The 12,758-nt window shown below is 41.1% G+C and overlaps 1 protein-coding gene across 1 annotated transcript; it reads right to left on the reverse strand.

Annotated features, from left to right (window-relative positions):
- Window positions 1-3,298: 3,298 nt before the first annotated feature.
- LOC147856028 (protein REDUCED CHLOROPLAST COVERAGE 2-like) lies at window positions 3,299-11,942 on the reverse strand. The gene is made up of 23 exons (XM_087329330.1): window positions 11,664-11,942; window positions 11,490-11,551; window positions 11,278-11,370; window positions 10,958-11,030; window positions 10,356-10,859; window positions 10,148-10,215; window positions 9,923-10,054; window positions 9,729-9,770; window positions 9,142-9,621; window positions 8,869-9,032; window positions 8,288-8,780; window positions 8,131-8,193; window positions 7,930-8,031; window positions 7,443-7,730; window positions 7,258-7,350; window positions 7,017-7,118; window positions 6,820-6,924; window positions 6,565-6,698; window positions 6,280-6,463; window positions 6,041-6,172; window positions 5,838-5,950; window positions 5,667-5,754; window positions 3,299-5,569 (listed from the first exon to the last, which is right to left on the reverse strand). Exons 1-23 carry the CDS (start codon window positions 11,731-11,733, stop codon window positions 3,323-3,325), a joined length of 5,832 nt encoding a protein of 1,943 aa, XP_087185456.1. The 5' UTR covers window positions 11,734-11,942; the 3' UTR covers window positions 3,299-3,322.
- Window positions 11,943-12,758: the final 816 nt, after the last annotated feature.

Raw genomic sequence — 12,758 nt, forward strand, 5'->3', positions numbered from 1 at the left:
CAACATGTCCAATCCCGAAAAGAAGCATTGGGAAGCTGTAAAACACAAATTCCAATATCTTCGTGGAATCGAGGATATATAGCTAACATTCGGATCAGACCATTCGACCAAAATTGAAGGCTTCACCAATTCCGACTATGCTGGTGTAAAGAATCAGATATGAGAGAGAGAGAGAGAGAGAGAGAGAGAGAGAGAGAGAGAGAGCACAATGTATACAAAAAACATGAAAATTGTACTCACAAGAGAATAAAATGAACCAACAATTACAAAGAGGACGAGACGGTGCATATGTAGTCACCTTCTCTCTATGTTCTCTCACTACAACCACAACTTACAAAGGTGGGGACTTAACTATTTACTAAATATGTGTCATAGAACCTTATAGTTATATGTCACTCTAGTTACTATACTAGGAGGTGGGGTGTTCACACACTGAGTATACTAAGGTGTGTTCCCACACTAGGGAAGTTGAGTTTGATTCTCAACACTCCCCTTCAAACGCAACTTCCGGTCGCCGAATAGTTGGTTCCGATTGGTCTTCGGGTCGGCTTTGAGTCGGCTCTAGCTTCAGCTACAGATGGTCAGCTCACTATCGTGATCGTTCTACTCCGATCGACGTCGTGTCAGACGGTTCTTTACTCCCCCTCAAGCTTGACTGGCCGGTGGTTGAGAGACTTAGGTTTGTTGTGAACTACCGCAACTTATCGATCACTAGGGCCTTTGTAGGTTCATGTTAATGTGTTGTAGGTCAACATCTCTAGTCAGGACATGCTCTTGGATGAAGTGATAATGCACCTCAATGTGCTTGGTCCGAGTGTGGAACACTGGGTTGTGGGCTAGGTGGATGTTGCTCATGTTGTCACAATACAAGAGGATCAAATCCTTGATAGGAATGCCCAGATCCTTCAAGATTCATTTAAGCCAAACGGCTTCACATGCGACAATTTTCGTGTCCCTGTATTCAGCTTCTGTGCTCGGTAGTGCGACTGTCAACTACTTCTTATCGCTCCACAATATGGCTCCGTTGCTGAGGGAGAAGACAAATCCTAATGTTGATTGTCTGTTAGCTTTGTAGTCGGCCTAGTCAGCATCGATGTACCCTTTGAGTCTAATCGATGTGGCTGATTTGTTGAAAATGTCGAAATTCATTGTCCCACTTACATAGCGTAACACTCGCTTAGCACAATCCATGTGAATGTTCCGTGGTGTCTGCATAAACTGGCTAAGGAGGTCGACCGGGTAGCTGAGGTCGGGTCGAGTAATGGTGAGATAAATAAGGCTTCCGACAAGTTGCCGATAGTATGTCAACTCACACTCTTCTGTGCCAGAATCAACATCTAACTATACATTTCGATCGAGGGGGGGTGGCAACGGGCTTACACTCTATCATCCCAAACTTGAAGAGTAGATTGAGGATATAGTGTCGTTGGGAGATCATGATGCCATATGGAGTCCGAATTACTTCTATCCCTTGAAAGTAATGTAGCTCCTTCATGTCTTTCATTTCGAATCGGTCGGAGAGTAGCTTCTTGGTATGTTCGATATCCCCGATATGCTCTCCTCCAATGACCAAGTCGTCCACATAAATTATGATGAATAATTGTCCTCTGGAGTCGTTGCGAATGAATAGAGAATTGTCGGACTTTGACATTTTGAAGTCAATTTGGTGAAGATAGTGGGTTATCTTCGAATGTCATCCTCTTGGTGCTTGCTTGGGACTGTAGAGAGGCTTTTTGAGTCGGTAGACCACAGTCATATACGTACTCAAGTTGAATCCGGGTGGTTATACCATGTACACCTCCTCATCTAATTTGCCTTGGAGAAAGGCGTTCTTGACATCCATTTGATGGAGGTGCCACCATTTTGTTGTTGCAAGTGCGATCATGGTTCGGATGGTAGTCACCTTTGCCACCAGGGCAAAGGTCTCTTCGTAATCGACCCCGTGTGTCTGCGCATACCCTTTTGCCACAAGCTTGGCCTTATATCGATTGACAGTGCTGTCAACATTGTGCTTCAGTTTGAATATCCATCGGCATCCTATTGCCTTTTGATGGAGTGAAGAGGGGACGAGATGCCATGTATCATTTTTGGAGAGTGCTTGCATCTCGTCATTCATCGCTTCGACCCATCACGGGTCCTTCACGGCTTTGGAAAAAGTTTCTGGCTCTTGGACTATCGCCACCTTCACCATGAATGCATAATGATATGCCATGTAGTCATTGTCGCCGAACAGCTGACTACGTTCTCTCAGGTGGACCGACATGGTTGTTCACTCGTCTTCATGAACGCTTTCTCAGCTCCTGATGTCCTCATGAGAGGCACATCTAATCCACCATAGTCACACGCCGAGTGAGTGAGGTGATTCGTTTTCATTTGAGTGTTCGTACTCAAGCATTTTGGCCTTCCCTTTGTCCGATTTTGGACTTGGTTGTGACGTGCTGTGTTGGGATTCGATCCCTGAGATTCGTGAGGAAGACCAATTGTGAAATACAGAAAATAGCAAACGCATAGAATACACAGTTTACGTGGAAACCCTATTCGGGGAAAACCAGGGGAATAGAGATCCACTATACAATGTTACAATCAATAATAATATGCACCGGCAGCCATCCTCGTCTTATTATGTATCTCTATCTATACCTGACCTAACAAAGCTCTATGTGTAGGGCAGGCAGTACAAATCGAATGGCTCCTTGGAAAAGAAAGCTTCTTTCACACACACAAGAAAGGGAGCAGAGATGGGTGTTGAATTCTCGATAAGGAGGAAGAGAAGTTGAAGCAGAGAATTAAATAACAGAAGACATCTCATCTCTCCTCCTCCGATATCTGCTGCTGCTGGCCTTTTGGTAATTCTCATGAAGCAGCAACGTTGAAGAGGTTTTTAATCTCACTTTGAATCACGTAGGAGGAGAGGAGGGTTCTCAGAAACCCTACGGAACCTCATTGACTCACTGTTCTGTTTCTGGGCATTCATTCTATCCAAAACCTCATTGACCAAAAAACTCTCCTTCAAGTCTCCTCTCTCTCTCTCTCTCTCTCTCTCTCTCTCTCTCTCTCTCTCTCTCTCTCTCTCTCTCTCTCTCTCTCTGTCTATACATATATATATATATAAATCAGCAATGGATGGCTGTATTATTATTATTTTGGTTGCCTAATGTTGATGATACAAGTGGGGTGGGGGCGGGTTATTGCAAAAAAACTAACCTTAAAAATGTTATTTCTTTCTTCTCTCCATATCAATCGATCAATCAATCATCCATCACTTATATATAATATATGATAATTAATGCTTGCGCAATCCATGTTGTAATAAAATTGAGATTTAGCCACCAACGCTAACCACTTGCGGTTGAGTCGTTGGGAGGGCTTCAGGACAGCTAGTAGCATTGTCTTGCCTGTGTGATCCAGATATAGCTCTATACATACATTTATAGACCCGTGCATTGTTTCCATTGCTACTCTTTTGCCTATAAACAGCATGGGCGGTATTATTATGGGCCCCTCTCATGTGTTTCACAATTCCTTGATTCCTTGACCTTTGCTTTCTCTTAGTAACTAGAACAAAACCATCTCCAGTGGATGAGGGGCTCTTGATGCCATTCTCAGTGGCCCCATAATCACTACTCACGTCAGAATTCTCACTTGATGCATGCCCATTTTGTGGGTTAATAATAAGTTCATGATCCCCACTGTGATGATGTTTTGACAATGATATACTATCATTGGAAGTATCTGGATTTGAATTGCTGACTTGACTAAGTTCAGCCTCGGCCTCACTTTCATTCATGTCTGCCCATTGTTTAGAGGAAGCTTCTTCTTGTTTACCATCACGCTTGCTCACAAAATGTGACGTTTCTTGTAGGTTTACTTCACTTAAAATTGGTGCATTGGAATCATTTGATTTGGTTATCTCTCCATTGATATTTGATGATGGTGGAGGAGCGTCAAACATCACAGGTTGCCATTCTTTCCCTGGAATAAACTCTGCAGCATTTGGGTTCATAGGCTTGCTTGGGGGGCTGATCAAACCAATACCATTTCCACTCTTCTCAGAAGTGGCTCTATAGAGTTGCTTTGTTGGTCGAGATCTCTGATTAAGGTACCGCGCATTAAAGCTTGATGACATTGTAAGGCGTGGTGGCTTTCGGAGGGGTAAGAACATTCTTGTGTTTGTTTGAGCTTGTGATAGGATTAATGGATGGGTTGTTTCATCATCGGTGAATATAAGGCCATTTCTTTCTGTGGGGTTGTATGGGGGAGCAGCAGGAGAGAGCTTTGTTGGTTCCCATGCATTGCTAGTTACCTTTTCCTCTTCCGATGTTGGTTGACTTTTATCTTCATCATCATGGATCTTTGTGGTTCTATTTGTTGCACTATCGAAAGATTCGCTTTCTAACATGTTGGCATCTCCTTCCAGGCCACAAGAAGGTTGTGATGCTTCTACCATGATCCTATCTTCTGAACTCCGAACATTATTATCACATTTAATGTTTACGTTGCTATCAATATCATCTTGCTTTCCACTGATAGGCTTCACCACATCGCTTTTTTCAGATAGCTCACTTGCTCTTGTACTTTGATTCTGATGGACATGTGACTTCTGGTTGCTATCTACCTTTTCCTGTTCTTTAAGTATATCTTCTGATGCAATGGTTGTTTTTTCCACATCTAAGTTTGCTTGTGCAAGTGAAGGCTTAATGATGTTACACTTGCCAGGAGGAGCTAAAGCTACTTCTTTATATGATGGTGATGCTCTAGGAGAGGCTGTTACAAAAGGTTGGGTGACTTGTGATGGAGCAGATGGAACTGTAATACAAGTCTTTGATGGAGTTGAGGCAACTTCATTCAGCTTTTCATCAGGCTCAGAAGAGCCTCTTGTAGAAGGGTTATCTATAGACGCTGCAAAAGACCCAGGTTGTTTGATGTTACCTTGAGGGCTGCATAGAGGAGATGATGGACAATCTGGCTTAGTATTAACTGAAGTTCTCAAAAGCCTTTTAGGCATACTGGTATTAGAATCAGCAAAGCCTCTATGAGTTGTAACCAAGTGATTGACTACAGTCTTCCTCTTGGCAGATCCAGTAAAATTGTTAGCATTGCTGCCTCTAAATCTAAGGCTTTCTCTTGAGGGTCTTGATCCTCTGTTACTGGTAGTATTAGCTAGAGATCTATAATGGCCATATCTTCTTGCAGCTGCTGCCATGGAGTTCCTTCCTCTCGAGACGGCTTCTTGCCAACCTTCACTATCATCAGAAGCAAGGTTTGCATCAGATGAATCCAATAAGATGTCTCCTAGTTTTGATACAGCCTCTGCATCACTTGTAACCCCATGTGTGGATATGGAGATTAACTCTAGTTTGGGACTAGAGGACATATTCTCTTCATCAGAGGTTGATTGCTCAACTTGGATTTTGTCTGAGTCATTTGGACCATTCTCGGGTTTTTCTTCAGCACTTTGGAGGACCTTAGGCTTTGTTCCAAAGTCTAGTTCTTGCTCCCTTTTGCTTTCGATTGGACTGGTGGGGGAAAGACATTCCCATTGAGAATTATGGCATCCTTTTCCTTTTGACTGCATTAAGGTCAGAGAGGAAGCATACAAAAACCTCGGGTTAATGATTTGTCCTTTTTTATGAGATACAAGGAAAACAGAAATTTTAAATTTATACCTTGGTTCGACGTGCTTTTTTCTTTATTTCTGATTCTTTTGATCTCTCTTCCTCGCAAGTGTTGATGAAATCAAGGAGATCTGACACACTAGAGAGAGAGCAAAGAAATTCTCATCAATATCAACGTTTTGAACACATTACCTAATGCCATGAGCACTCTATATATCTTACCTAAGGTGTCCTTTGCTTGCAATAGAAGCATCTGGTTTCGGAGTACCATTACGAGCAGCTTCTTGTTGTTCCATTGCCTTTGATTCAAAATATTCCAGCCATGCAGCTGCATCCTGTTTTTGAGTACAAGAAGCATATGTTAACATTACATCCCAAGGCTGGCTATGAACCCATAGAGTTTCTTATACATAGTCAAAATGTACCTGAGTGCGAAGATCATCAGAACCGAGTTTAGCTTGCAATATCTGAAGAGTTGTTTGCTCATGTTGAACACTCAATGTGTAGGCTTCCATAAGAGATAATGCAATAGCTATTGCATGATAGCTTGCAGCAGTCTGGTAAGTTGAAGCATTTGGTATGTTTATAATATACATGCATGAACTTAAAATAATCAATGTGAACTGAAAAGCATGTACTTACTATCATTTGTTTGCACTCATACCTGTATATGATCCGCTCCCAGCAATCTTTGATTGCATTTTAAAGCTTCATGTAAATAGCGGAGAGCGATATGAACATTTCCAAGCCCTTCCTCCATCATGGCAACATTAATGTATGTTGCAGCCGTGTTGGGATGAGAGGGACCACATGTCAGATGCAATAAGTATAGTGCACGGTTTACATACCTGAATAAGAGAAGAAGGAACATTGAGTACACAAAGATACTATTCTTAACATAATCTTCTTTTCATGTTGAATTACGAGAATGGAAAACATGAATCCATACTTCAACGCAAGTTCAGTATGTTGAAGCCTATAGTAGAAAACTGCAAGGTCTCCATAACTTTTCATAGTATCTGGATGGTCTAATCCAAGCTCACGTTCATTGATGTCCAATGCCTTCTGCTGGTAGACTGTAGCCTGAAAGCATTATATTGACATGATAAGTAAGATGTTTAAAAGAACCAAATTTCCTTGAAGTACATTGTTCATAAACGTCTCAAACATGTGAAGAGAACGACAATGTGAAACGTGAGCTAACCTGATTGAAATCTCCAGTATGATATAGAACAACGGCCAGGAGGCTGTAAGCACCAGCCGTCATGCGATGATAAGGTCCACATACGGCAACAAGCTTTGCTAGAGCCTGCCAAAGGACGACGGAAATTTCCAACTTCATAAACAGAAAAAGAATATCAACTTTAGATTATATATATCCCTAGCTGAATATATTTGAACCTTTGTGCCGTAAGTGACAGCATCTTCTAATTTCCCCTTATCGAGTGCAGTCTTTGAGGATTCAAGCAGTGTTCGACCGTCAGCTGAAGAGCAAGCCACTTGCTAAAAGAGAATAGCAACAGCCACAACATGTAATAATTTAGAGCATGCTCATTGCGTTTACAACCCCATGTTGGGCAAGAGCCCAATCCCCCTCATGTTTCCTCCCTACAACGGCCATCAATCATGCTTTGCTTATTACCTTATATACAGGCACCATGCTCACAATGTCAAATTTCTTGAATGGATTTAGACTCTCCATATCATAATCACGAGGAGCAAGCTCCACACCAACCTGATAAGTGCCATGAAAACATTTCATTTTCAAGGCAGTTAATATATTAGTTAAAATCAATAACTACAACTACTCATTAAGTTGCTACAAACCTTGTGGCATAACCCACGTAGGATGGCAAATTTCCGGATGTCAGGTTGATTCTCAAATTTCCATCCAAATCTTTTTTCCACAAACACTTGAAGCCATCTCCATATGTTGTTTGTTTCATTAATTTCACCCCCAAGCATGACATTTAACGTAACAGCAATGGAAGCTGCCAAACCAACATCGTCACGGACAGTCGTAATAACAGCACGCAACAGATGCTTGTATGCACGAGTAACCATCTCGTGTATGCATAGTGATTGTACGTGAGGAAGCTTCTCAGCAAGTTTCACCTGTACCCCCAAAATATTGCACAGCATTAAACAACCATGTTTTCTATGAAATATACGAATGAGAGACGACTCTACATTGTGCACTCTGTTAATACTAAGCCTGAAGGAACGATTGATGTAATGCTTCTTGGTGTTAATTGAGGAAGAATTTTAGCCATAACTGAAAAAAATGAACATTATATTTTATTGCACTGCTTACCACTCTCCCTAAAAAGCGCATTCGTAAACCACGGATATGCATAAAATCAGTTAGTGTCCGTCCATCAACAGGGGAAAGCTCTAAAGATCCAAAATCAGCAACCTATAGCAATTTCAATAAGCCATCAGTTCAATACATTATACTTTCAGAACTTACTGCAGTGGAAGGCAATGAAGCAGGGCAGCAGGATAGAAATCCTACAAGTTTCGGCAATGCAACTTCCTCACAATACTTGTGGATACCTTCAAGGAGGTCATTTAAGGGCTGGAAGAAGAAGATACAATAGATGCAAAAGAAGTCAGTAAAAATGAACAAACATTTTGAGGAAGAATGCTACTTTGCATGTACAGGAGTAGACCTTGGAGTGGAGACTTGTTTCTGTATCTTTGAGACGATTATAAGCAACCTTGGAAAGTAGCCTCTGGAGTTCTGCATTGCCATCATTAGTTTCAGTTGTGGTAGTTATATCGTTTTCATCGCCTTGTAGCTGACCAACTTCTGTCTGGGGCTGCTCAATGTTCATCTCTGTGACGCTCTGTTTCTCAGCATCGGCAACTGTCAGGGTTTTCTTTTTCTCATCTTTATTTTCTTTATTACTCTCTGTTGATTTTTTTTCTGCCTTTTCTGCAGCTGCTTGGGTCTGCAAATGTTGAACCCAGCAAGCACCAAGTTCCCATCGCACAAACATATCGTCGCCTTGATCTTCTTTCTCCAAGCCTAGTAGACTATCTTCCAAAACTCTATCCACGAGTGCCTTGGCAGCTTCATTCTCCTCCAGATCTACTCCAGATGATTGCGAGTTTCCTGTTTGTTGTTGTATATAAGGACCCGAATGAAGAAGCGTCCGAAGGCTGTAAGTAAGACACAAAAGATGTTAGTTTAGAAGGACTACGTAGACTAATATCATATCTAGAATATTCGTGGTCCAAGGGTGATAACCTGTTAACGTTCAATGCATTAGCACCACCATCAGGTTGGTCTTCAATGTCAATATCTGCGGGTAAAGAGGCAGCGTCTGCTTGATGATCAATGTCTTCTGATGCCTTGACGAGCACAGTAAACCCTCGATGCCGCACAATTACAACCCCCAAGGTGGAGGTATCCTATATTTCGAAGAAAACCAAAGAAACTTTCAGATGTAACTTGACGCCAATATTTTACAGGTTAAAAAAGATAACATAGATAAAATATCAGCATATCCCATTAACATACATGGACAGTGGTGTTTTCATCTGCAGTTATTCCCTTAAGCAAGTTTTTTGTAGGTACTGATAATTCGCTTCCATCAATCTTTACAGTAACTTTTTTGCTTGCATTGGATGCATCTCGAGTGACAACAATTTTCAAGTTACCGTCATTCTCCTCGTAGCTCTGAGAGTCCAATAATTGTGTGGTTTGGGATGATTTCAAAATCGACATTGCTTTAACTACAGCTACATCAACAAACAAGCTGTGAAGAAGGAATGCCTTCTTATCACGCACTTGTCGTTCTTCGACTGTCTTGCAAGGCATATTAGCAACAACCGCAAAGTCTCTTGACCATACTCTGTTTCCATCTCTTCCTTGACCACCACCATTACCACCCCAATTCTCATCTTCTACCGGAAGAGATGGGAATATGGATGGTGAATCAGCAGCTAAAGGTGGCACTACCCATGTGTTGGAACGAAACCCATATGGTAGATTTCCAAACTGTTTCACAATTCAGTGTGAAGCAAAAACTTAATATACATATCTGCCGATTTTGTAATATTTTTCACCTCAAATCTTGAATGAGAGATCAATTTCGTTATCCTTACCTTATTTCTTTCTATGAATGCCTTCATGAGATCTGCATATGCCTGAACCATTTATGAAGCATTTTCGTTAGTGTGAGACCATTTAATACTTAAATACCAGAAAAAGAGTTGCACGCACAAGACACATTGAGTTTCGTTATCGTTTTTTTATGCAAAAATATTGAGGCATGTTGAAATGCAGTGGGAGAACTGACATTGGAAAATGCTTTGCTCAATTTCTGGAGAAGATCAACTAGGTTTGAGCTTCGGACTAGTTGCTTCCCGACATTGTAAAATCCCTTCTTGCAAGCGATTATAGTCAGCAACTTCCCATTACAGAGTTTCACCTGTATTGCATCCAATTTATAGCAGGATAATCTTATTGGTGATCAAAATAAGATCAATTAGTTGTCGATAAAGAACTTTTAATGTCAACTTACATCAATTGCAAAAAAGTCCCCATCAGCCTTCCGTTCATCAATATTATATTTGGTGGACCGCCTAAGGACTTAAGAAAGCAAGAGAGAAGTGTATCTAATTGTTAAAAGCATAATTTTCATGCATATGTGTTTTTACATTTTTGGAAGGACTCCAGAAAAACACACAATTTTTTTTAACTCTTTGAAGTATTTTGAAATTTTTACTTACAAAGAAATGGTGAGGTCATATGAGAGAGGGAGAAGAACTCATAAAACTGGCTGAGCCTTGAAGGAGGACACATCCCTGTCATATCTCCTCTGTCAGTGGCTTCTTTGGCTGCGGCCATTGCAGCAGCAGCCTCGGGTTTGGTAGATTTCATTGAGTCAAGCTTCACCGAATCTTCAGACGTCTTATTTGTATCATCAAGTGCTATTTCTTCAACAATGTTATGTTCTGGACCTGATTCAGGGTTTTCTTTGAGGGTTTTAGCACAACAGCTGGTGCTATCCATTAGTTCACTGGAGGGGTTTCTATCTTCACAAATAGACGTAGTCAGTCTAGCAGTAGTAGCATCACTTGATTTTACATTAGAGCCTCTCTTGTGAGGATTGTTATTCTTCACAGTTAACGTATCCGTAGAACCTTTTCCAGAAGGGCCAAAAGAATTTGTGCATGCTATGATATCCAATAACCTTCGGATGTGCAAGATTGCTTGTCCCTCTGAATACTCATCTGTCGCAAAATAGTTGTAGAAAAAGGAGTTACATCACAACATATAAAGAAATAAGGAATAAAAGCCAACATAGACAACTCAAAGCTTAGAATTTCACCTTCAACTATCCTCAACACACACGGCTTTAACATTGTAACTTCTAAAGCATCACGAAGGTTATCACCCCGAACCTATGAGAAAACACATTATCAGTTAAGTTGCAGTGTATACAAAGTAGACGTATACTGAATGCATGAGGATTGATTATATAAACCATCTAAGTTCGAAGCGCTTTTAATGTCTTAAATGTCCCACAATGAACATACATTGAATATCCTTCTAGGCAATCTTAAGAATTTCACACATTAGTAAAACAAGATAGTGCGCGCAGAGTCCAGAGATACGGATGCCAGTAAAGCGACTTGTAGGATTTTTTACCTCATGTGAAAGAGAATAGTTTGTGAAATGACAAGTCTCAACATGGACACACAAAAGCTTTCTAACATCGAGAATACGATCTGTTGAAATCCCCTGCAAAGCATGACCATGAAGAGCTTGAGGATACAAAAGCCTCTACAATGTAGAAAGACTAACCATGTGTTTTTTTGGCAAACACAATAGCGAAAGTAAGAAGCATATGTATATATTACCTTCAAGATGATTTGATTCCCAAACGGAGTAATGACAGTGATATCCAAAACAACCGGAAGAACTGGCATTTATGTACAAGAAAGCCCCGATTAGTGATGATAAATAAATAAATAAAACCCAAAAGATATGCATGTATTGACAACGAATTCAGAGAAGCTAGCAGAAGAGTCTACTTTTTTCTTCTTTCTTCTTCTTTTCTCCTTTGGGTTTGTGGGTTTTCACTTTGCTGGGGCGAGGTGCCATGACACACCAGAAAAGTTTGGAATAGTTTTGATCAGACTAAATGTGGTGGGAGTCCTTTTTAAATGATCCCTCCAAGCTTACTATTAATAGACCATTGATTGGTGTTATGCTGTTAGCTAAGAAAACCCACAGAAAGAAGAAGAGGAAGAAGAAGAAGAAGAGGAAGAGGACTTGAAGAGGAAGAGGAAGGAAAGAAAGCTTGGCTATGATAAGCAGCAAGGCAATGAATGTGAGTGGGCAAAAGAAGAATGAGATGGGTTAGAGATATGGTTGGTTAAAAAAATATGGGATCACTTGGTGTTTGAAGGAGCCAAGAAAGATGTCATGTGAAGATAAGGTTATCATCTTCACATGACAAGAGTGAGCAGCTCTCTCTCTCTCTCTCTCTCTCTCTCTCTCTCTCTCTCTCTAGAGAAGAAAGAGGACAGCAGAGAGGGAGGGAGGGATTGGGGTGGCTTTGAAAAGAGAGCAGAGCATGTATGTAATGTAATTGTATGTATGTAATTGTATGTATGTATGCTGTCTGTCTGTCTGTGGTCGAAGGGGGAGGGGGAGGGAGACGGAGAGATGGATGGATGGATGGATGGATGGATGGAGTGGTTTGTGTGGATGAGTTAGAGCTCTCTATCCACAACATTCCTTCAAAACCCAAAGAAACCAACCACACACACACACACACACAGTGTCTCTTGTGTGTGTGTGTGTGTGTTGTACCCAATTCATACATAAATATGAGAGTATAGTATGCATATCTTGCTATGCTATGTATGTACATGTACATACGTGTGTAGCATGGAGAGAGAATAAATAAATATGTATATAGGTGATTTAATTTGATGAATTACCATTTTCTGTGGGTGTGTGTGTGGGGGGGGGTATATTCCGTCGATACCTTTTTTTTAGGGGAGGGGGCAAGGCCGTATGAATGGAATCTTGCTTCAGCAGTTCCAATCAATTGGAGCCTGGCACGTGGCAAGATAACACCCCCTCCCTTTCCTCCTATTTTATCCACGCCTCCCCTCGGC

This window comes from Azolla caroliniana, unplaced genomic scaffold (assembly GCF_043228905.1).
Source record: "Azolla caroliniana isolate FFs.n. ecotype wild unplaced genomic scaffold, voAzoCaro1.0.p SCAF_13, whole genome shotgun sequence".
In the NCBI taxonomy this organism is placed as follows: Eukaryota; Viridiplantae; Streptophyta; class Polypodiopsida; order Salviniales; family Salviniaceae; genus Azolla; species Azolla caroliniana.